The sequence below is a fragment of the Raphanus sativus genome, chromosome 7 (genome assembly GCF_000801105.2).
Source record: "Raphanus sativus cultivar WK10039 chromosome 7, ASM80110v3, whole genome shotgun sequence".
NCBI lineage: Eukaryota > Viridiplantae > Streptophyta > Magnoliopsida > Brassicales > Brassicaceae > Raphanus > Raphanus sativus.
The window spans coordinates 21,010,795-21,036,297 of NC_079517.1; the positions used below are offsets into that span (position 1 = coordinate 21,010,795).

The 25,503-nt window shown below is 40.1% G+C and overlaps 2 protein-coding genes and 1 non-coding gene across 3 annotated transcripts; all 3 read right to left on the minus strand.

Moving 5' to 3' along the window:
* Positions 1 to 9,174: 9,174 nt before the first annotated feature.
* Positions 9,175 to 9,281, minus strand: LOC130498192 (small nucleolar RNA R71). Its single transcript, XR_008937113.1, has one exon. It is a non-coding gene; the product is annotated as a small nucleolar RNA R71 (small nucleolar RNA).
* Positions 9,282 to 16,559: 7,278 nt separating this feature from the next.
* On the minus strand, positions 16,560 to 17,342 carry LOC108858709 (protein FAR1-RELATED SEQUENCE 8-like). The gene has a single exon (XM_018632591.1). The coding sequence runs from the start codon at positions 17,340 to 17,342 to the stop codon at positions 16,560 to 16,562; it is 783 nt and encodes a 260-aa protein (XP_018488093.1).
* Positions 17,343 to 17,426: 84 nt separating this feature from the next.
* On the minus strand, positions 17,427 to 23,483 carry LOC130498081 (uncharacterized). Its single transcript, XM_056991427.1, has 4 exons — positions 22,087 to 23,483; positions 21,921 to 21,985; positions 20,486 to 21,729; positions 17,427 to 18,320 (listed from the first exon to the last, which is right to left on the minus strand). Exons 1-4 carry the CDS (start codon positions 23,481 to 23,483, stop codon positions 17,427 to 17,429), a joined length of 3,600 nt encoding a protein of 1,199 aa, XP_056847407.1.
* Positions 23,484 to 25,503: the final 2,020 nt, after the last annotated feature.

The following is a 25,503-nucleotide window of genomic DNA, read 5'->3' on the forward strand; positions in this document are numbered from 1 at the left end:
CGAAAGACCCCCTTATATTAGGTTGGCCCTTTTTGGCTACAGCAGGAGGAATCATAGATTGTAAAGGAGGAAAGATTAACTTAAATATCATAGATATATCAATGAACTTCGACATGGAAAAGCTAGTAAAAAATCCTCTGATAGACGATCACGCCTTTTACACAGAAGAAGTTTCTGAGCTAGAAAAAGAATACCTTACGGATATATGTGCTGCCAATTCATCTGAAGACACATTCACTCCTGATGAACAAGAAATTCTGAACGTAGATAGCAGAATAGAAGATTATGCGAACCTTATGGACGCAAGTATCAGAATCGCAAATGAAGAAACTGATGATTCTGAAATCATTATGGATCAATACCTTAGGGAAACTATTGATCGATCATCTTCTTCATCGACCAACTGGACTAAAGAAAAAGCACCCAAGGTTGAACTGAAACCACTTCCAGCTGGCCTGAAATACGCATTCCTTTGCGATAAATCATATCCTGTCATTGTTAATGCCAATCTCACGAATGGAGAGCTTGCTCTCCTTTTGAACAAACTTCGTAAGTATCGGAGAGCGATCGGGTATTCTCTCGATGATATTCCCGGAATAGCTCCTGACCTTTGCATGCACCGTATCCACCTCGAAGAAGATGCAAAAACATCTATAGAACAGCAAAGGAGACTCAATCCAAACCTAAAAGAGGTAGTGAAAAAGGAAATAATTAAACTTCTGGATGCTGGAGTTATATATCCTATCTCAGACAGTAAATGGGTAAGCCCTGTGCATGTTGTACCAAAGAAAGGTGGGATCACAGTGGTTAAAATGATAAAGATGAACTTATCCCTACACGCACTGTCACTGGACATCGAATGTGTATTGATTACAGGAAACTGAATGCTGCTACTAGGAAAGACCATTTTCCCTTACCTTTCATCGATCAAATGCTAGAAAGACTGGCCAACCATAAATATTATTGTTTTCTTGACGGATATTCGGGATTTTTCCAGATACCGATACATCCTGAAGATCAGGAAAAGACAACTTTTACTTGTCCTTACGGAACATTTGCATATCGCAGAATGCCATTTGGACTATGTAACGCACCAGCCACTTTCCAACGTTGCATGATGTCGATATTCACAGATATGATCGAAGATTTCATGGAAGTCTTTATGGACGATTTTTCGGTTTACGGATCAAGTTTTAAGGATTGCCTAGACAACTTGTGCAAGGTATTGGAAAGATGCGAAGAAAAGAATCTTGTCCTAAACTGGGAAAAATGCCATTTCATGGTAAACGATGGTATAGTCCTTGGACATAAAGTTTCCGCAGCTGGAATAGAAGTAGACAGAGCTAAAATTGAAGTAATGACTGGTCTACCGGCACCCACAAACGTTAGAGACATAAGGAGTTTCCTTGGACATGCCGGATTTTACAGACGATTCATACAAGATTTCAGTAAAATTGCTAGACCTCTGAATAATCTTTTGTGCAAAGAAGTTAAATTCGATTTTACACCAGAATGCAAGGAAGCTTTCGAAGCACTGAAGAAGTCTCTTATAACTGCCCCAGTCGTACAACCCCCAGATTGGAATCTCCCTTTCGAGATTATGTGCGATGCGAGTGATTTCGCAGTTGGAGCGGTTCTAGGACAACGAAAAGATAAGAAGCTGCACGCTATCTACTATGCGAGTCGCACACTCGACGAAGCGCAATGGAATTACTCTACCACAGAAAAAGAGCTACTAGCAGTGGTTTATGCTTTCGAAAAATTCCGTCAATACTTAGTCGGAGCACATGTTATAGTCCACACTGATCATGCTGCTATCAAATATTTAATGCAGAAGAAAGATGCTAAACCAAGACTCATAAGATGGATCTTACTACTCCAAGAATTCGATATTGAGATCAAAGATAAAAGAGGAGTAGACAACGGTGTCGCTGATCATCTTTCCAGGATTCGAATTGAGGATAAAGTTCCTATAGACGATTTTTTCCCTACAGAGAATATCGCTCTTTTGGACACGTCATTCATAGGTCACATATCGCTCATATCTGACGGATCACTGGACGAATCAAATGACAAATTGAAAGCCGACACTACTGATTCAGGATCAATCGTATCCATCAGCAACAGAACATTAACAGAACTTATTGACTTACCAGTTAAAGTTGCCTGTAATGCTTTGAATCATAACTCATCTGACGTCTCTATACAAGAAACAAATGCGATTGGACGGGACATCAAAGATCGACCCTGGTATGCCGATATAGTCAACTATTTAGCCGCTGATTTTGAACCAGAAAATTTAAAAGGTTATGAAAGAAAGAAATTCTTTCGTGAAGTTCGGAGATACCATTGGGACGAGCCCTATCTCTACAAGCACTGTTCTGACGGCATATATAGAAGATGCGTCTCTGAAGCTGAAATTCCGAACATTATTTACCAATGTCATAGCTCTGACTACGCAGGACATTTCGCCACTTTTAAAACAGTTTCCAAAATTCTCCAAGCGGGATTTTGGTGGCCAACAACATTTCGCGATGTCCACGCTCATATAGCACAATGCGACAGATGTCAGAGGAGAGGAAAAATAAGCAAGAGACATGAGATGGAACAAAACTTTATCTTGGAAGTAGAAGTCTTCGACTGTTGGGGAATAGATTTTATGGGTCCTTTCCCATCTTCTTATGGCAACAAATATATCCTGGTCGCTGTAGATTACGTTTCAAAATGGGTCGAGGCAGTTGCTTCTCCAACAAATGATGCATCTGTCGTTGTCAAACTTTTCAAGAGCATTATCTTCCCAAGATTTGGAGTTCCTAGAATAGTCATTAGTGACGGTGGATCACACTTCATCAACAAAGTTTTCGACCGATTACTTGAGAAAAATGGTGTCCATCATCGAGTGGCTACACCTTATCACCCACAAACCAGTGGAAGTTTCGAACAGACAAATCAAGGAAATCTTGGAGAAGACCGTTCGAATAGATAGGAAAGATTGGTCTCGCAAACTAGACAATGCCTTATGGGCATATCGGACCGCTTACAAAACACCACTGGGAACGACACCCTTTCACTTACTTTATGGAAAATCATGCCATTTACCAGTTGAACTGGAGCACAAGGCAGCCTGGGCAACCAAATTACTAAATTTTGATATTAAGCCAGCTGCCGAGAGACGTCTAATTCAGCTCAACGAGCTCGATGAAATACGACATTTGGCATATGAAAATTCGAAGTTATATAAGGAACGAACAAAAGCTTATCACGATAAGAAGATCATATCTAGACACTTTGAACCGAATGATCAAGTTCTCCTATATAACTCCAGATTAAACCTTTTCCCTGGAAAACTAAGATCTCGTTGGTCAGGACCTTTTACCATCAAGGAAGTAAAACCTTCCGGAGCACTAACGATCGTTAGTGAAGAAGGCGACGAGTTCACAGTAAATGGGCAGCGAGTAAAACATTATTGGGCCAAACCACCAGATATAAAGCCCCTTCCGCTGCTACCACCCGGTGATAACTAAATACAGTTATCCTAAGTCGAGCTAAAGACTTTAAACTAAGCGCTGAATGGGAGGCAACCCATTTTTCTTTTTATCTCTTTATTTTTAATTCATTTTTCATTTAATCTTTCATTCTTATTTTAATTTTATTTTTATTTTATTTTTATTTTTTTAATTCTTATTTATATTTATTTTTACTTAATTCTTTTAGTTAGAAATTTTACTTTTTAGTTAGTAACATTTAAATTATTTTCTAAGCATTTACTTTCACATTTGCATAAAATCGATCGATATCAACCAAATTGTATCGATCGACACGGGGATGTCGAGGCAACTTCTCATTTAACTCGACATCCGCCTCTTCTTCCCTTATTTCGCAAACCCTAGCCGAATTCTAAAACTCCCTTTTCTCTCTCGTTTCTTGACGATTTCCATTGTTTCTTTGCCCAAAACCACTCGATTTCAAGTTCTCCATCTGTTTCCATTAGCATTTCTCTCATTCTCCAAGGTATTGGTCCGAAATTCTCTTTGGATTGAAACCCTAGGGTTTGGGTTTTGAATTGGGGAAAATCGGGTTGATTTGGTGCAATTCTAGGTCGTTTTAGATGTTTAAACTGGTTATCTAAGTGCTAGGATAGTTTGTTTTGCTCCAATCCTCTCTTTCGATTCGTTTTCGTATGAACTGTTGAATTGCAGGTTTCGCGAGTCGCTATCGATCGACAAAGACTTTGTCCTGTCGATCGATTTCCGATTTTCTGATGAACATTGATCTAATCTATCGATCGACACACACGATTGTGCATCGGTCGATATGACTCCTTTTCGCGAACCAACGCTAACTTACTCGTTTTACTTTTCTTTTCAGATGAGCACAGATTCGGACACTGAGAGAGAGAGGAGGACGAAGAGGAGGAGTGATCCCGCTGGCCCTTCAAACCGCCGGCAACCACGAGTCCCGAGGGACGACGAGAGGCCTCCATGGCCACATGAGGATATGATCCCCATCGCTTACAGAGAGGGTCTCGACTTCTCAGACCCGAAGAAGATCATCTCCAGCAGCGAGTGTCTCGATAGAGAGCTCACAGAGCAGTGGGACGACTACGACAGCTTGCACTACAACACCTGGATCGATGTCGACATCGAGCCCACACGCTTCATTGACCCGGAGGTCATACACAAGATGCGGATCCAGGATGATCTGTACGCGATGATTGCTCAGCTCGGCCTGGGCACCATAGCCACACACGCCTACGACCTCCACGTCCCGTTAGTGCGCCAGTTCATGGCCTCTGTCCGTCTCACCTACCGCCATGACGGTCCTAAAGTAGCGGGCGACGGCGTTCTCTCTTTCTTTGCTAGAGGGAAGAGATACTCTATCACCATCCCCCAGCTCTGCGGCATCTTCGGTTTTGGGGGATGCGACATCTTGCAGGTTCTCGCCTCTCCCTGGTGCGAGCGACTTCTGGAAGATCATAGGCACAGGCAGCTGGAGCGGCTCAGCAACTCAGTCCGACGTTCGTCACCCGACGCTCCGCTACTTCCTACGAGCTATTGCCAACACTCTGTTGTGCAAGATGGAGCCCAACAAGGTGCGCCTACATGATCTCTCACTGCTCTTCCCAGCGGTGAACGGACTGGTCGATCTCTCTCACCTCGACACTGCGGGACTGGTAGTCCCCAACCTTGGAGCTCTCTTCGCCGAGCATCTGATCTCACTGAAGAAGAAACCCTTCTCGGGTTCGGGTAGGAAGAAGGAGAGCGTGGGAAGTCTTCTCACACCGATCTTTGAGTTATGTGGTGTCCGTCTGGACAGGAGTACCGCAGACCGCCGCCATCTCTTCATGGACGAGCAGCACCTGATGAACTGCGGCTGGCTCAAGGAGAGCCTTCTCTGGTTCTTCAGGATTGACCGCCGTTTCCGTATGTTTCAGCTCCCGCATGCCGCACTCACTGACTTCGACCATCAGGTCGACAGGATCCGGTTCAGGCCCGACGACGAGTTCCTATTGGATCTCACCACCGAGTCTCGCCAGGAACCGATGGAGCGTGGTGTTGGAGGATCGCAGGCAGCACACGCAGCTCCCCTTCCTGACTTCCCGGACATACCAGACGTCCCGATGCCTGAGGCAGACTTTCAGAGGACGGTCGTGAGTGCTCTTCGAGCCATCTGGGCTAGAGTCACGCGACCCCCATGTGCGAGCAGGAGGAGTGTCAGAGCGGCAGACCCAGGACCATCTCACCAGTACCAGCAGGAGGAGGACGAGGAGGCCACCGACTAGCCTTCTTATCTCTTCTCTATATCTTTCAGACTTTTTCTTTTTATGTTTCGGATTTGCAGGATTTATGTTTTAAACTTATCTATGTTTTATGCTTTTGCACTATTTCGTATGTTTAATTTTCTTTGTGTTTGGACTGACAACAGAGCTAACTTGAGAGCCAAGCTAGACGAGTGAGTGAGTTCCGTGCTAACACATTATCACACATTCTGTCTTCACCTGTCGATCGATACCATCTCCGGTACATCGATCGACGGGAAAGACAGAAAGGTACGACACTTTGCTTCAATATCTACACTTCTAACATTTTCTATTTATACTTCTCCTACTTATTATTACACCGGGACGGTGTAATTTAAGTCTGGGGGAGGGTGTTACTAACATTTATCTTTTATCATCTATTTTTCAAAAATAAAATTGTTTTTCGAGTCAAAAAGGAAATATAAATTTTTATTTTCTAAACCACTCTTTGGCACTACTCTAGACCTATTAACCACAGATTGCACTAGAGATACCAAAGTGGATCAACCTGTCAGTTAGCCACACTTGCCCAGATTGTTTAAAGGAACTGAAGCTAACCTCCAACCTAATACTGACTATCTTAGCTTGTCTTGGGGCTTGGTATACATCGGATCGGAATCCTCCTACAAGACTGAAAAGGTACAAGTCTGTGCAATTCTGGTTTCCTTCCTTCTCTCTTCGGCATCTCAAGATCTAAGTTTATAAAGAAAAGATTGATATGATTTCTTGAGAGGCAGAGGGGTAGGAGTATCTCCTGCGATCCCAGTATTCTAAAACTCAAGAATGATCACACATTGTGGAAACGAGGGATAGGTAAATTACCAAATACCCCATTATTCGCTACACTTTGTCAAAAATGTATGAGTTACAATTCAAATGTCAATAAGATAGATTAGATGACCTTTGTGGCATCAAGATCTATTGAAATCGAAACTAATAAGAGATACAGAGAAGAGGGGAGAAAATGATCAGAAAAGACTACCTGCTCAGAAAACTTGTTTGAGTTGAATTCATGTGTCTTTTGATCGATACTCCCAAGGTAAAGCATGCACTTTTATCTTACGTAAAGAAATGAGGTTAGTAAAGGGAATTTTTAGACAAGATCTGCTAAGTTGTTGGATAGATGAATTTGGTTGCTAAACTAGGATAAGGTATAAACGTGCGTTTGTAGTTGAGACCATCTGGATTCTTATGACGAAGAAGTGAGGATTTTTAAGTTTTCAAAAATAGAGTCATGTTGTTTTCAAACCTCTTTCGGAGAGACTACCATTTGTTTTACTTGAGGACAAGCAAAAGAATAAGTCTGAGGGAGTTGATATACCATGAATTTCACCCATTTTTAGCCATGGTATATGAGACTTTTCAATCATATTTACTACGTTTTCAAAGTATTTTAGAGTATTTTCAGGCACATGTACTTAATTGAAGAAAGCAATACTTTTAAGGCATTTTTGGAGTATTCTCACGAATGAAGAATCGACCGATAGGAATCATGCGAGATCGGACGATTAGAGTCAATTAAATCGATCGACAGATATCGAAGAGTGTCGATCGACATTAAGCCATTCGATGGATCACGATTTAGAAGATTTTCAAGTATCACAAAGTGTGCTATTTACACAATTAGTCCCTGGCCGCCTGTTAGGCTTTATATACTAGGGTTTTGTATCATTTTAGAGGCAGACTTGCCTAGAGACCTAGTGGAGAAGAGAAGCAATTTGGCTACCTTAGGAGAAGAGTTAGAGTTGGAGAGATAGATCTGAGACTGCAAAACAGAGAAGATCTTGAACTCCCTTTTTATCTTACTCATTACTCTTGTGTTCCTTATTTCATATTAAGTTTTATTCAAACCATCATGACTTTGTCTCTCATGAATATGTCTGAGTAAACCTAATTGTTAGATTTAGGTTTCTCATAAGGGTGAATCTTATGATGAGATTGTGACAATTGTTAGAATGATTAAATTAGTCTTTTCACTTTAGTTATTCTTAATACTAGATTTAGGATTGATCACCCTTAAATCTAGATCTTAGGATTGAAGAGATAACCAACTGTATACTCTCAATACCCTGAAATAAACTAAAGTGATCTAACTGACTAGACACATGCGAAAGGTGGTCTAGATCATTAGAGAACGTTTTCAACCAAATCGATAACGCTTGCTAGAATTACCATCGATCGATACAACCATCGTTGTAGCGATCGGTTGTTTGAAAGGTGTATCGATCGATTAGACGAAAGTCGTATCGATCGACTCTTTTCCGAGATCAACAAACAACAGTTGAGATCCGGGATCTAGTAAAGGAGACCCTACTGGTCGTACCAATTGCTTGAGTTTAAAGGACTAAAGCCCTAATGTCACTTTCAAACTGCATAAATTCATACCTGAGAAATACCTGGATCTAGCTATTTTCCTCATTAAGAAACAACCTTCATTTCAGTTACTGAACAACTTCCTTGTTCACATTAATATTTACTGCTTAAAAACATATAAAACCTTAAGTCTATCTTTATTTCTAATTAATTGAACCTTCAAGTAATCCTAGAGTCCTTGTCGATTCGATCCCTAAGTACTACATCTGAACCTCTTATTTGAGAGAGTAATTCACTTTTTAGGGTAATTTGAGTGATATCAAATTTGGCGCCGTTGCCGGGACTCTTTCTTATTACTTTTTGATTTAATTTAGGATTTAGCATAGACTTTGTTACTTTTGCTAATTTTTCTATTCTTTTGTTTTACAACACAAAGGATGGAGAGTACAGATGTCGGCCAAGCATCGATCGACACGGAACATTGTCAATCGAGCGGCACAGATACAGAAGAATCGATCGTTTCATCTGAAACTTTATCGATCGATACCACCCAGCCGGAAGCAGGTAAGTACCCTCTTACCGATGCTGATAATGAGAAAGTAGTCCAAACTGAACCAATAGGTCAATCAAGCAACATTTCTAGCCAAACTAATGAAAAACAAGGGACTGAAATCCCTGTTAAGTCAAACTCTACCTTAAACATAGGTAAATAAATTAAATTGCCCTTGCAAGACTACTTAAACCCCAGTAGGACCTATTCCAATAGGTCTGCTATTAGAGTACCTGACGACGTCACCACGAAAACCAAGTTTGATGTTGATTACTATAATATGGTGCGTCGAAACCCTTTTAAAATATCTTCCTTAGAACATCCACAAGACCACATCGAAGGTCTAGAGGAGTTAATTCCAGACGAATACATTCGTTGCAGACTTTTCCAATTTTCACTAGAAGGGGAAGCTTTGAGATGGTTAAACTGTCTACCAAAAGGATCCCTGACTAGTTGGAAGGAGATTAGAAACACTTTTCTTAAGAGATTCTTCGACGATGCTCGTTACTGGGAAGTAAGGAAGCGAATCTCTACCTTCCGTCAAAATCCTCAGGAATCATTCAAAAACGCTTGGGGAAGATTCAAGAGTTATGAACTCGAATGCCCCCACCATGGTTATCCAGAACCACAATTTCTGAAGATCTTTTACAAAGGTGTTATTGTGAGCTATAAGACAACGCTTGATACAGCAAGCGAAGGGAATTTTGTTACTAGAAATCCTATGGAAGCAAGACGCTTAATCGAAAACATGGCAACAAGAAGATCTTATGAAGAGATGAATTAAGAAAAAGAAAAAGCTGTAAACTCGATAGAAAATACTGAGTTAGCTGAGATAAATAATTCTATAAATTCGCTTCATTCCCTCCTAACAGATCTAAACCCACCTAGACTGTGCCAGTACTACAATAAAACTCCTGCTATATCAGAAGATGAGCTCGACTTTATAGAAAAATTAGATACTACTGATCCTCATTCTGTGTTTAACGTCGACAGCTTTACACGAGACTATGAGATCTGTATACAGTCTCGTACTGGGAGAGAGAAGTACAACCTAAAACAAGCCCTTACAGGAAACCGTAAAATGAAATCCGAATTCAATGGGAAAATAAACAGTATTTACGGTGAACTAAATCAGAAGATGGATTCATTAATTGAACACCTACGGGGAATGGAAGACCAAATTGCTAACCTGACAACTACTCTAAAAAGAGAGACAGGTCGTCTTCCTGGAAGGACCGATGCTAACCCTGGGGCAAAACGCCGGGTATATGCCGTGATGTTACGAAGCGGAAAACGCCTTGAAACAAATGCCAGAGACGATACCAGCAATAAAAAAATCATTGATAACGCAGGAAAAAGCAATTCCAACCCCATAGAGCTTCTTGACAATGATTCTGACTCAAGAACATCAGAACAAATAAGAAATTTTTCAAATAAACAGGACCAGGGAAGAACTGTAGACTTAGAAAAAGAGAATCCCGATGCCGAGTCGAAGTCGATCATCTAGACGTACCAAATATCGATCGATCCTCTGGGAAGGAAAACGATCGACCGTCTGGCAACACCAACGATTGCAATACACAATCTACCGGAACTGAAAGAGTCTATAGAACCCCTCCCCCATTTCCTCCAAACAAACCACAAACTAAGAAGGCATTGGAACATGCAATCTGCAAAAAGGCCTTCGACAAAATCACTCTCGAGATGTCTCTCAGTGACGCCCTTAAGATAGCCCCCTCGGTGAAAAAGTACATAAAAGATATGATATCCTCGAGTGGAGAACAAAGCGTTATGATGGTGTCAGAGGAAGTAAGTGCGATGATACAAGGAGAAACTTCAATCAAAAGGACTGACCCTGGTAGTTTTGTCCTAGATTGCAAGATACAAAACGCACGTTTTCCTCGATCTCTTTGTGATCTTGGCTCTAGTGAAAACCTCATGCCGTACTCTGTGGCAGTTTCACTAGGTTATAATGAATTTGTTCCAACGCCTATCACGTTAGTTCTAGCTGATCGTTCTATTAGGGTACCTGAGGGAATCCTCGTAGATGTACCAGTCAAAATTGATGATTGCTTCATACCAACAGATTTTGTTGTACTAAAGTATAAACAAGTGCCGAAAGACCCCCTTATATTAGGTCGGCCCTTTTTGGCTACAGCAGGAGCAATCATAGATTGTAAAGGAGGAAAGATTAACTTAAATGTCGGAGATATATCAATGAACTTCGACATGGAAAAGCTAGTAAAACGTCCTCTGATAGACAATCACGCCTTTTACACAGAAGAAGTTTCTGAGCTAGAAAAAGAATACCTTATGGATATATGTGCTGCCAATTCATCAGAAGACACATTCACTCCTGATGAACAAGAAATTTTGAACGTAGATAGCAGAATAGAAGATTATGCGAACCTTATGGACGCAAGTATCGGAATCGCAAATGAAGAAACTGATGATTCTGAAATCATTATGGATCAATACCTTAGGGAAATTATTGATCGATCATCTTCTTCATCGACCAACTGGACTAAAGAAAAAGCACCCAAGGTTGAACTGAAACCACTTCCAGCTGGCCTGAAATACGCATTCCTTTGCGATAAATCATATCTGTCATTGTTAATGCCAATCTCACGAATGGAGAGCTTGCTCTCCTTTTGAACAAACTGCGTAAGTATCGGAGAGCGATCGGGTATTCTCTCGATGATATTCCCGGAATAGCTCCTGACCTTTGCATGCACCGTATCCACCTCGAAGAAGATGCAAAAACATCTATAGAACAGCAAAGGAGACTCAATCCAAACCTAAAAGAGGTAGTGAAAAAGGAAATAATTAAACTTCTGGATGCTGGAGTTATATATCCTATCTCAGACAGTAAATGGGTAAGCCCTGTGCATGTTGTACCAAAGAAAGGTGGGATCACAGTGGTTAAAAATGATAAAGATGAACTTATCCCTACACGCACTGTCACTAGACATCGAATGTGTATTGATTACAGGAAACTGAATGCTGCTACTAGGAAAGACCATTTCCCCTTACCTTTCATCGATCAAATGCTAGAAAGACTGGCCAACCATAAATATTATTGTTTTCTTGACGGATATTCGGGATTTTTCCAGATACCGATACATCCTGAAGAACAGGAAAAGACAACTTTTACTTGTCCTTACGGAACATTTGCATATCGCAGAATGCCATTTGGACTATGTACCGCACCAGCCACTTTCCAACGTTGCATGATGTCAATATTCACAGATATGATCGGAGATTTCATGGAAGTCTTTATGGACGATTTTTCGGTTTACGGATCAAGTTTTAAGGATTGCCTAGACAACTTGTGCAAGGTATTGGAAAGATGCGAAGAAAAGAATCTTGTCCTAAACTGGGAAAAATGCCATTTCATGGTAAACGATGGTATAGTCCTTGGACATAAAGTTTTCACAGCTGGAATAGAAGTAGACAGAGCTAAAATTGAAGTAATGACTGGTCTACCGACACCCACAAACGTTAGAGACATAAGGAGTTTCCGTGGACATGCCGGATTTTACAGACGATCCATACAAGATTTCAGTAAAATTGCTAGACCTCTGAATAATCTTTTGTGCAAAGAAGTTAAATTCGATTTTACACCAGAATGCAAGGAAGCTTTCGAAGCACTGAAGAAGTCTCTTATAACTGCCCCAGTCGTACAACCCCCAGATTGGAATCTCCCTTTCGAGATTATGTGCGATGCGAGTGATTTCGCAGTTGGAGCGGTTCTAGGACAACAAAAAGATAAGAAGCTGCACGCTATCTACTATGCGAGTCGCACACTCGACGAAGCGCAACGGAATTACTCTACCACAGAAAAAGAGTTACTAGCAGTGGTTTATGCTTTCGAAAAATTCCGTCAATACTTAGTCGGAGCACATGTTATAGTCCTTCATTTCAGTTACTGAACAACTTCCTTGTTCACATTAATATTTACTGCTTAAAAACATATAAAACCTTAAGTCTATCTTTATTTCTAATTAATTGAACCTTCAAATAATCCTAGAGTCCTTGTGGATTCGATCCCTAAGTACTACATCTGAACCTCTTATTTGAGAGAGTAATTCACTTTTTAGGGTAATTTGAGTGATATCATAGAACTAAGATAGGAATAAAGTGAAACTGTGGTAGAACTAGGATAGGAATAAAGTGAAACTGTGGTAGAACTATGGTAGAACTATGGAATAAGTTTAAAAATTAATTATGTTTGTGGCAGGTTATTGACAGCATCATCCCCCCTGTACTCCACAAAAAGAAAGGTTGTTGGATGAGATTTTGGAAGATGAAGATGATGTTGATGTATCCGATATAGCTGTGGACAGTTGGGAGAAGTGTCTGGATGCAGGCGAAAATATATTTTTAAAAACATGTTCGACGAAGATGTATCTGGACGTGCAAAACAGCCAGAACCGATTGAAGATACAGTAGAGGATGGAGTACATGTAGGTGAGCAGTCAGTTCAACTAGGGGATGTTATGAAGTTGGTGAAAAGAACAATGAAACTGTTGAGGATAGTTGACAAGAAGGTTGACCAGTTGGATGGGAGATTGGCCCCGCTTGAGGAGTTTGTCAAGGAAGCACAAGGCAAAGCAGCAGAGGTAGATGAAGCAGAATCACAAGGGAAAGGTAAAAGACAGAAACGCAAGAAGTCTTTGGAGAAAGGCAAAAAACAGAAAAGCTAAGTGAAGTCGAGTGAAGAACCTATGTTTGTGATGTGGATTTAGAACTTTAACTATGTTATGATGTGGATTTATCTAGTTTGTAATGGCAAAAAAAATGTTTTTATTTTGTAGACAAACGAAGTCTTTGGATGTTTATCTAGTTTGTGATGTGGATTTAGAACTTTAACTATGTTATGACTATGTTGTTATGACTATTTTGTTATGTTGTTATTGTTGACCATGAAGTGAGAGCTACAAATTTAATAGAATTGTAGGTATTAGCTGAATCTTCATTATAATTCTTGGACAGAGTACAAATTTTAAAATGAACATCAGATAACATAAGAGTTCTAATATTAGATAAGATTCAAGACTAGCTTGAATTATAACATAAGTTTTGACAGAGACACTTATACAAGTCTTAACAAACAAAGACTTGTATTAACCGAAATTGGAAATAGATAGGGAAATACAAAGTTTTTTAGCACATCCATGAATTCAGTATTTAGATTTGAGAGCATCATCTCATGGACGGGAGGTCGAGGTAATAAGCCTCTTAAGCTTAGCAATCTCTTCAGCCATATCATTGACCTCCATCCTTAGGCGCCTCATTTCACCCTCAACACCAAAAGCCCATGGCTGACGAAAGTGCATCCCATCGTCCTGCATAGTTTCACCCAGAGTATACCTCAGTTTCACTCAGTATGACTAAACATAGTTTCACCTAGAGTATAACACAGTTTCACCCAGTATGACTAAACACAGTTTCACCCATAGTATAACACAGTTTCACCCAGTATGACTAAACAAAGTTTCACCCGGAGTATAACACAGTTTCACCTAGAGTATAAAACAGTTTCTCCCAGTATGATTAACACAGTTTCTACAAAGAATAAAATTACCTCATAATTCTTGCAGGTGAAGTACCTACTTCCAGGCAAGGTATCGAAATCGTGGCGATACTAAGTCGTGGAGACACATCCGTCTCGATTTCACCACCACATGGGCAACGGGTAGGAATTCCATATTGGGCATCGGAAATGAAGCCTAACATGTCGTAGTTTTTCTTCAGCTTCTTCATCTCCTTTTTCTCTTCGTACGGATGAGTCATGGTCAGTAAAGGGGAAGGGAAAGAGTAAAATCGTGGATGTAGATAGAATATAGAGAGGAAAGATAATGGATTATGAGATGTGTGTGGGAGTGGGAGGACGAGATGAGAGAAGAGAGTAGAGAGAGAGAGTGCTTGGGAAGTGACAAAAGTGAGTAGACAGAGCACAGTTGACGAGACAAAAGAGAGAGTCACGAGAAAGGAAAAGAGCAGAGGGAATCTAACTTTGACAGAAATAATTGAAAATTTTTGAATATTTTCGCTTTGGCACAAAAAAATATTTTTTTCCCCCAAAAAAATTTGCTCATAGTTTTACTGAAGTTTCAGGTGTTACCAAATTTCTTCATAGTTCTATTTTTCGTGATTTCAACATTTTTTAGTTTTACGTATAATTTACATTTGTGAATAAAGTTTTACTTGTTATTTTTCCTCATTACCATGTAAGCATAACTGATAAGTGCAAGAATATTGTTAAAATCACGAGAATTATAGAGTACTACTTTGTAAGCTGCTCTTTATTAAGAAAGTGATCTTGGAAAGACTATATAATGCATAAGAGAAAATGTGATGTCGATGAATTATGTTAGTTAATATTTGTTATTTTCACTAGTATTGTCGATGAATGTGATGTTGATGAATTAGTCAAGTGATTGTGCTTGTGCATTAACAATTATGTGTGTTGGATTAGAGGGGATTATGTCATGTTAATATCTGTTATTTACTACCTTAGTAACACTTTGTTTTACTAGTTATCCGTGGTTTTCCAATACACAGAAAATTTCAAAACAAAGAAACATAAGTAAACGCAGAGAATACATAGGTTCTTAAACCCTTAAACATTCTCACATTAAACATAGAGATTTTGAAAGTCTCTAACAATTTCCTCTTCTTGTTGAATCCTCTCCAAATTTTTTGTCAGTTCTGCAATGGTTTCGTTAACTGTTCGATCACTCTACTCTGCTCTCGGATCTCATCCCAGGCTTCAATCAAAGCCATTTTTTGCCATTCTATACCATCCTCTACATCAAACCATTTGAAGTACTTGCATCCATTTTTTCTCCTGCCACAAATTCCATTGTAAATCATTTATTTTTCAATCTCGGATCAAAATTTCTATCATCAGTTAGGATACCTTATAACGCGGACAACCATAAAATCGTCGCCCCGGATTCTTGTCTGTCCAAGCGTGTCTTATTTCAGCATCTAAGCGACGGAAACACAATTTCCTTCCAGAATTTTGCCTTCTCATAGACGATCCCGAACCATCTCCTTGCATCTTCGATATTTTGTCCTCAGAAGTAGAAGAGTCTCTCTCGAGAGAAGAGAGAGATATGTGAAGAAGATGCAGTATTTATTTCATTTATTAGATTTATAAAGAAGAAATTCGGGTATATTCAGGAAAAGATATACTTAGTTATACTTAGTTATACCAATTTTCCAAGTAATTATCCAAATCCGATTAAAAACAACAACAACAACATTCCAAGTTCAACATACCAAAACCAAGATAGCAAAAACAACAGCAACACTCCAAGTTCAACATACCAAAAGCAACATACCCAAAAAGCAACATACCAAAAGATCTAGTTTGGTTCACTTGGATTATTAGTACGCATTCCAAACAACAACCAGTTAAACCCGGAATTTGTCCTCGGTCGCCTTACATTTTGTGTCCTTTTACGTCGTTCTCCACCAGATGGATTCCTATTAACCTTTTTCCTTCCCTTCCCCGTTAGCTTTTTTGGAGGTATGATCTGGAGCTCTTTGATGTGATCTGGTACATTCCATTCAGACTTGTCCGGCACAGGATAAATGGTCCTGTTCACCAAATAAACCTTTCATAATTATATACCTTGCAGCTACATGTCTTCGCTGTCAAGTTCACCAAATAAACCTTCCCATCGTCAGTATCGGTTACCTCGTACTCAAGATCATAACTATTAAGCTCACGCACTGGCGTTTTTTCAGCTTTGCCCCATAAGTTGTGCAAATGGATCTCAACCAGAGGAACCAGTTTGGTATCAGTCGATCCAGACACGGCGTCCTTCCGATGTTCATTAAACCAGTCAGAAATATTTTTGATTATTGTATCCAACATTGGTATCAAGGCATACTTCTTGCGTCCCTAAACGCGCTATTCATCGACTCCACACTGTTGCTAGTGTCCAAGTTGTATCTACAACCTGGAAAATAGACCCTAACCCATGTTTCTCTGTTAGTGTTCTCCTCCACATACTTGAAGGCTGAAGGATATCTCACCTTAAAAGATGCATAAGCAGTCTCGAACTCATGCACTGTGTAATACCTAGCCAACTCCATAAATCTCCATGCCACTACGGCTTTGATGGTGTTACAAGCATGATTTCTCACATTCTGAGCTAGATGCCATATACAATGGCCATGGTGAGATTGTGGATACACATTAGCTACAGCGGTGATGAGGCTCTGATTCCTATCGCTCATAAAAACTATTTCAGAAGAATCCGGTATAACAGTTGTAAGGATCTCGAAAAACCAAGTCCAACTAGCATTATTCTCACCGTCGAGTACCCCAAACGCGAGGGGATAATGGTGACAATTAGGATCTTGAGCTTTAGCAAATACTAGTACACCACCATATCCGTTCTTCAAAAACGTAGCATCCACAAGAATCACTTTCCTCATGACCTTAAACCCTTCAATGCAAGCTCCTAAAGCTATGAAAAGGTACTTGAACTTACCTGCCTCATCCAACTCCACCCTTGTTGTTCTTCCGAAATTAACCTGCTCTAACATGTACAAGTAGCTATACAACATCTTGTAGCTGTCTTCTGAATTACCACGCAACTCACGCATAGCTAGATTATTCCCTCTCAAGGTTATGGAGTAAGATACCGATACACCCATTTTTAAATTTATTAAATCCATGATATCTCTCGGAACAGGAGTCCTCAGTTTTCCAGGATATTCCTCATTCAAAAAAAGTTGCAACTAATTCTGAAGAGCCTTTCCTCTTGATGTTGCAGCTATTACTTTGATTAGTCCAGAGCATGTATGCACACCCCCGTACCTCCTAACAGAAAAAATTTCCGTCTCTGGAATCCTCGCAGCTCGCAATCCCCATTTACAGCTTTCATCACAACATTTTAACACCAACCGTTTACGATCAGATTTTTTTATAGCATAACGAAAGCTTTCGCCAAATGCAACTCTATCCACCACCTTTTGAAGTGATCTCTTGTTTGGAAATTCCTTCAGCTTGAACAGACCCAAACCGTCTCCCCATTCCTCTATAAATTGACTACATTTTAGTAAAGGTGACTGCTCAATATACGTAACTCTCATATTGGTTTCTATATAAGCACTGCTATCCATCTCAGCTGCAGTGTTGTGTATATCCATAAAATCATCATGTGTTGTATTGTCACCATTCTCTGCATGTATCACCTCCTTCTGTTGATTTGCTTGCCCCTTTTCAACGTACAGAGTTATGGCGTTAGGTCCGACTTTATCATCATTTCCCTGCAACACTTCGTGATTCATACCAAACGAACTTCCGGCCATCCTCGACAGCTTATCTAACTGATCCGAGTTACTCGTCTCCTCCACTAACAAAAGACTTCTATGGTTGTCTTTATCAATGGAAAGAAGGTAACCGAACAAATCATCATCACAAATTGTGCACTCTTTTGATTCTTCACATCCAACCACCATCGGCTTGTACCTCAACGCCAGTTTTACATTCCTTTCATCCAACCTCAGCTTTTTATACAACATTTCTTCTACCATTGCTAAATTTATCCCCTCCACTGTTGTCTTGATGGTTATACAATAGATGCGATCTCTGAATTTGAAATGTAAGCACAAGTGTTTCGACATTGCATCCTGCGAAAACAACAAAATAAAGTTATAGTTAATACCAGGTGCTCTTTGTTCTACTAGGTTTTAATCAGTTATACCTAGTTCTATTTCAACTACAATTGAAATTGAGGTTTCAGGTACTATAAGCTCAATATCTCAATCTCATACATTCAACCATATGCTTGCATTGTTTCACATACCAAATCTCAAATTAATCATATATATATCCAATTGCAAACCCTACAAACACTTTTTATCCAATGCAAATCGAGGGAGAGGAGAAGAGAACCTGCATTCTGGCCTACTACTCTAGTCTGAAGGAAGCCTCGCCGGTGGAAATTTTTTCGTCCGGCTGCGTCCCTAGAGAATCTACCAACGTCGACTCAAGCCAATCAGATATCGGGAGGAGCTGGGATCAAAGAGGGAGCTTTGATCTATTGGAAATCGGGACAACGTCGAGCTGGGAGCTTTCTATTTCTTTTTGTCATTTAATTTTATTAATTGATCCACTCCAATCAATTCAACTGAAATCCAATTCGATTTTCCAAACCGAAACCGAGCTATCCATCTGGGTTGACTCATCCCAAACCCACCTCAACCAAAACCAGTCTAAACAAGTAAACCAATTCGATTTTGCAAAAAAAAAATTTTTTAATTTCGCCCATGAAGGGTGTTTTTGTCTTTTCATCGCTCATTAACTCCAGATGGGCATAGGCGATTGACGGAACCCATAAGGGATTTTGCCTATCACATTTAAGGGCAATGGAGCAATTGCCTCAAAGGAAAACGAGCCATCATCTAATCTCAGTATAAATCTAATATATCCTTATATAAGAAAAAAAAATTTACTATATCCCTCACTAATATTAATACCTTTTATTCTTTAATGAAAATATGAAAATCTAAATTTACCTTTGTTTATTTTTGAATTATTGTTTTTTTGAATTTAAAAATTCAAAAAACCAAATTTCAAACTTCAAAAATTTCAAAATTTATGGTCTTTTAAATTTTAAATTTTAAATTTTAATTATTGACGTACAACTGGCTATACTGGTATAACTAGTTATACCGGTCTAACTATGTTATACTGTACATCTTTGCTATACTTGTCAAATTAGTTATACCGAGTATTACTGACTTAATTGTACTAAGTTATACCGAGTATTACTAACTTAATTTTACTCAGTTATACCGAGTATTATTGACTTAGTTGTACTAAGTTATACTGCGTATTACTAACTTAGTTGTACTGAATTATACTAGTTATACCGAATACTGTTATATACTACTGAGTTAATTATACTAAGACTATGTACAATTGTATGTTTTATTCAACACCATATATTACAGTTTTAACATTCCACATCACCTTATTTATTCCACCTATTAATTCAATATATATTTAACTTTTAACTTTACAATAGTTTTATGTAATAAAATTTAATATTCTATTCCACCATTTTATCTTATATTCTTTTTATATTTTTATTTATAGAAAAAAATAATCAAATAAAATATATTTAAAATCCAAATAATTTTTTAACTAAATCCGAAATAGATTTTTATTATTTTATTTTAGAAAAGAAATATGAAAATCATTTGGATGAAAAAAACTCAAGTATATTTAGAAAATAATGACAACATTATAGTAAAATAAAAATATTTATCCAAATTAAATGAACCAAATCTCTATTTATAGAGAATAAAAAATAGAATTTTTGATATAAAAACTTTTCTAAAAATATCAATTTTCTACAAAATAATTAATCTGGAACAGTTAAGAATGAAAAGAAAAATCTAAAAATTTCATCGACCAATAATACACCTGAACACACGTCTTCTCTTTTTGTTAAAAGAAAAAGGGTAATTTCATCTTCTTTCTTGCGCATCTATACTATTAAAGCAGATGGCTGTTTTGGAACTTGCCCCTGAACTTTTTAATGAATTACAAAACATTCCAATTTTATTTCCTTTTCCAAATGAAAATCGTTTATTATTTTTTTTTTGACAACAATGAAACTAAAACTATTATCTATGCTCATCTTGTCCAGAGAACCAGACCGGAGGCGTAGAATCGACATAGAACATAGCAGAAGGGGAACTTTTAGCACCTCGTGCCAGCTTGTCCGCCACTAGATTTTGTGCCCTCGAAATATGTCGAATCTTGAAGGTAGGAAAGAAAGTCTTACTGTGCTGGAGCTCCTCCAAGTGTGTAGCAAAAGCTGGCCATTCTCCAGGTGATATAACACCATCTTCACCAGTTGAGAACAATCCGTTGCGAAAACTACGTCTGAAAAGTTGAGAATCTTCATGCACTTCATAGCCCATATCAAAGCTTCGCATTCAGCATGCAAAGCAGATAAGCTTCTTCGGAGACTCATTGCACCCATCATCTTCTCAGCTGAACCATTCATTCTGCAGAACCACCCTTGTCCTGAGAATTTGTCTTGCTCCCTCCATGCTCCATCAATATAGCAAACTCTTGATTCTTCTAACGATCGATCTTCAGAAACCATGTGAGATGTCTGGTTTGTAGCCGGAACCATTAATTGGGCATCAGCCCAAATCACTGCTTCCACCTCTGCTTTCCTAAGGATTTCCTGTGGATCACCTGATCTGTTTGTATAAATTTTACTGTTTCTATTCTTCCATATATACCACAATATCCACGGAAAGAATCTAAAATCTGAATCCTTCGGTAATCTCCAAAAAAGATAATCGATATTAGAGAAAACCGATAAACCGGGAAAGAAACCTGGGGCTGAAGGTATTTTCGACAATGCCCATACCTGGATAGCCGGTGGACATTCAAAGAATACATGATTGATGGATTCTTCTTCAGCACCACATAGACTACACCGTAGATCACAATTAATACCTCTAGTCCTCAAATTATTTGCCACTGGGATAATTCCTTTAATAACTTGCCAAATAAAATGCTGTAACTTCGGCGGACACCTCAATTTCCAAGTATGACTCAATAACGGATTAATATCTGGATCGAACGGGAGCTCCTGAATGACTTTATCAGGATACTTCGCTTCTGTCTTGAAACCTGATTTAACCGTGTATTTACCAGAATCGGTAAAAGCCCAACCAATGGTATCTACCCTGCCGAACCTACTAATTGCCAGCCCTTTTATCAATGTGACATCATCAGAATGAAAGTATTCATTAAGCAAAGTCTCATTCCGGGAGAAATTTGTCCGATCAATAAAGTAGTCCACTTTAAGAGATGAAGACAAATCCAGAGATATGTTTTTTGGTGTTGCTGATCTCGGACGAGGAGCAGGGAGCCATGGGTCAGTCCATACTGAGATAGACTGTCCATTCCCCACTCTTTTGATTAGCCTTTTTTTAACCAGAGATCTAGCTGAACAGATGCTTCTCCAGCCATAGGAGGGTGAATAAGATCTGTGTGGATCCAAAGGATCTGTTTTTTTTTAAAATAACGTCCTTTAAAAACCTTTGAAAATAAACACTCTGGATTGTCTATTAGCCGCCATAGTTGTTTTGCCAGAAGTGCGGTATTGACGTCTTGAATATCTCGAAAACTCAAACCCCCTTCATTCTTATGTTTACACACTTTGTCTCAGGAAAGCCAGTGAATTCCTCTCTTATTACCACTCCCTCCCCACCAAAAATGGGAGATCGCACCAGTAATTTTCTTTGTAACCCCTTTTGGTAATCTATAACAAGACATCACGTGATTCGGCATTGCAGTAGCTGCCGATTTAATCAGCACTTCTTTCCCACCCTTAGTAACAAATCTAACTGTCCAGTTATTAACCTTCTGGTTATAATCCTCTCAGTGACATATCCAAACACTTGAATCTTCGATCCCCCTAAGCTTTCAGGTATACCCAGATAGCTTCCCATTCCACCAATCGTGCTAATACCTAACTGGGCTTTAATTTCGTTCTTATTTGGTTCTGGAACCTTGTGCCCGAATTGTAAAGAAGATTTATCAAAATTGATAAGTTGCCCCGAAACAGCCTCATAATCTTTAAGAAGCTTTGGGATAACACCAAATTCCGCCAAAGTAGCCTTACAGAAAAACAAACTATCATCCGCAAAAAGAAGTTGGGAAATCGCTGGGCTCCCGCGAGATACCTTTAATCCGGTTAATTTCTTATCACGTTCTTGTTTCTTTATATTCTCTATAAGCGCTTCCGTACACAAAATAAATAAATAAGGGGACATAGGATCCCCTTGCCTAAGCCCTCTTTCTGGAACAATATGTCCTTTGGGTTGTCCATTCAGCAGCACCTTATATTGAACCGATGAGATACACTTCATTACTCGAGACACCCATATCGAGCAGAAACCCATCTTCGGGAGAAGTCTCTCCATAAAAGACCATTCTACCCTATCATACGCTTTACTCATATCCGTCTTTATAGCCATAAATTTCTCTTTACAGGCGTTATTAGTTCGTAAGCCATGGAACATCTCCTGAGCTATAAGAATATTATCCGAAATTAATCTCCCCGAGACAAAAGCAGACTGTGTTTCAGAAATTAGATTTGGAAGCAGACCTTTTAACCGTTGACACAGAACCTTTGAAATAATTTTATAAGCTACATTGCAAAGACTAATAGGCCGCAACTCCGTCATTCGACTAGGCCGGGCAGTCTTAGGAATTAAACAGATATTCGTCAAATTAAGTCTATCATCGAAATTCCCAGAGCTTAAAAAGTCATTAACCATATTAACCAGATCATATTTAATGACCGACCACGATTGTTGATAAAACAGAGCCGTCATCCCATCTGGTCCCGGCGCCTTTTCAGGATGCATCATAAACAAAGCCACTCTCACCTCCTTCTCCGTAGCTACAGCCGTTAATTTCCTATTTTGGTCCATTGTAACCGATGCAGGAATTTCTTCTAGAAAGCCATCAAAATCAGATGGGGAAGTGGACTTAAACAGATTCCGAAAATATTTGACTGCAATATTTTCGATTTCTAATTCTGAGTTAGTCCAAATCCCTTCCTCATTATGCAAACCCGATATCCTATTTTGAACCCTCCTCTGCTTGGTTAAAGCATGATAAAACTCTGTATTCCTGTCTCCATATATATGCCATGTATTCCTGCTCTTTTGTTCCCAATAAAGTTTCTCATCTCTATAAGCCTCTTTCAGTTTACGTGATACCTCAACCACCTCGTCATGCGATTTCGTCATATCATTTTGTACTTCCTCGAGAGCCTTTTGTAATGTACTGATTTTTTCCTTCCCCTTTGACGGGTTATCCTTTCGCCAAACTGATATCTCATGACGACAATTATGAATTTTTTCCACAATTCCCCCCCCCTTTGTCCTCTCGTCTGCCTCGACCATCCCGTTCTATGGAATCCATTAATCCATTCTCTCCAATCCACCTTTTGTCAAATCTAAACTGACGTCGAAATTTAAGAACTTTATCATCAATAGTTGCCACTATAGGTCGATGATCCGACCCAATCATTGCCAAATATTCGACAAAAGAACATGGGAATAAATTATGCCATTCATTATTTCCCAGTGCCCGATCAAGGCGACATCTAACCACATGGCCTCCCCTCCTTCCCCTCCAGGAAAGAGTATTTCCTCTGCTCGGAAACTCCATCAAGCCACAGTTTTGAATCATATTATTAAAAGAGATAAACGTATCCGAGTGACGTAGCGGCCCACCCACTTTTTCATGGTTTCCCGTTATTTCATTAAGATCACCAATGATAAACCATGGATCGTCTCGGGTAATACCCATCCTCGTAAGCCTCTCCCAAACCTGATCTCGCAGACCTTGATTCGGTTCTCCATACACAAATGATAGAAAAATACGTTTGCCATTATACATCGCCGCCACATCAATAATTCGGTTGCTCGAGGATATAATATCCACCTCTAAACTTGAATCATAGTAAAGAGCCAATCCCCCACTTCTTCCTTGAGGATCCACTGTATGTAAATGCGAATACCCGAAATGAAACTGAAACGACTGAACAAAATCAAACTGTTGTTTGTTTCAGACAAGAAAAGAAAACTCGGTTTATGAATACCCCAAATTTCTCTCAAATAACTAATCGTCCAATGACTACCCATGCCATGACAATTCCAACTCAAAATTTTCATTATTCCGTATCTTTTAAAATAAAGTAAAGATTTCTTCTATACCAAAGAAGAGATGCCTCAGTCTTGCACTGCAAGTAATACCACTCATACCGTGCCAGAAAAAACGTCCAAAAAATACTCGAAGTACACATAATTTGACCCAAATTCCAGGCAACGTAGCAGAGTGAGCCGCTAACAACTGCAACCCGTATAATCATATATATCCACACTTTGAACATTCCAGAAATTATATAACCAGTGTTGGGGTCAAAAACGGTTATCTCGAAATCAACGGCTAAGTCTATTTGTCATACGAAAAACCTTCCGAAAAACGAACGCGAACACCCGTGAACCGAAGGAGCCGAGCAGTCGACCCTGGCCTTGGCCGTAGCCGCCGGGTGGCTAGCCCCGTGCTGGCCGTGGCCGCCGGCGGCTAGCGCCCGTGCTGGCCGTGGCCGCCGGGCGGCTAGCCCCGTGCTGGCCGTGGCCGCCGGCGGCTAGCGCCCGTGCTGGCCGTGGCCGCCGGGCGGCTAGCCCCGTGCTGGCCGTGGCCGCCGGGCGGCTAGCCCCGTGCTGGCCGTGGCCGCCGGCGGCTAGCGCCCGTGCTGGCCGTGGCCGCCGGGCGGCTAGCCCCGTGCTGGCCGTGGCCGCCGGCGGCTAGCGCCCGTGCTGGCCGTGGCCGCCGGGCGGCTAGCCCCGTGCTGGCCGTGGCCGCCGGCGGCTAGCGCCCGTGCTGGCCGTGGCCGCCGGGCGGCTAGCCCCGTGCTGGCCGTGGCCGCCGGCGGCTAGCGCCCGTGCTGGCCGTGGCCGCCGGGCGGCTAGCCCCGTGCTGGCTCGGGTCTTCGGATGACGATCTTTCGTACACGAATCCCAGTCCCCGGCCATCGGAAGTCTGTATTTCGAGTCTTTCCCAAGTCTTCGCAGGACGAATCATTGAGATTCCGCATACGAAACTCCGGTTCTTACTCCAATCTAGGACCGTCGGGAAAACTTCGGAAACTCGTAAAGTATCGACAGGAAGGAAGATCTTAAATTCTTCGTACGAAACAGCGATGGTTATCTTAAGACACCACTCGTCTCAACTCTACGAACGAATGAAGAACTTCCGGAG

Excerpts from the sequence above, each read along its gene's own strand:
- LOC108858709 (XM_018632591.1), bottom strand. The coding sequence starts at position 17,342 with ATGGGTGTATCGGTATCTTACTCCATAACCTTGAGAGGGAATAATCTA.
- LOC130498081 (XM_056991427.1), bottom strand. The coding sequence starts at position 23,483 with ATGACGAAATCGCATGACGAGGTGGTTGAGGTATCACGTAAACTGAAA. Across the intron at positions 21,986-22,086 it reads GAGAGGATTATAACCAGAAG|ATTACCAAAAGGGGTTACAA; the intron begins GTTAATAACTGG and ends GTCTTGTTATAG. Across the intron at positions 21,730-21,920 it reads TTTTTGGTGGGGAGGGAGTG|ATCCTTTGGATCCACACAGA; the intron begins GTAATAAGAGAG and ends AAAAAAAAACAG.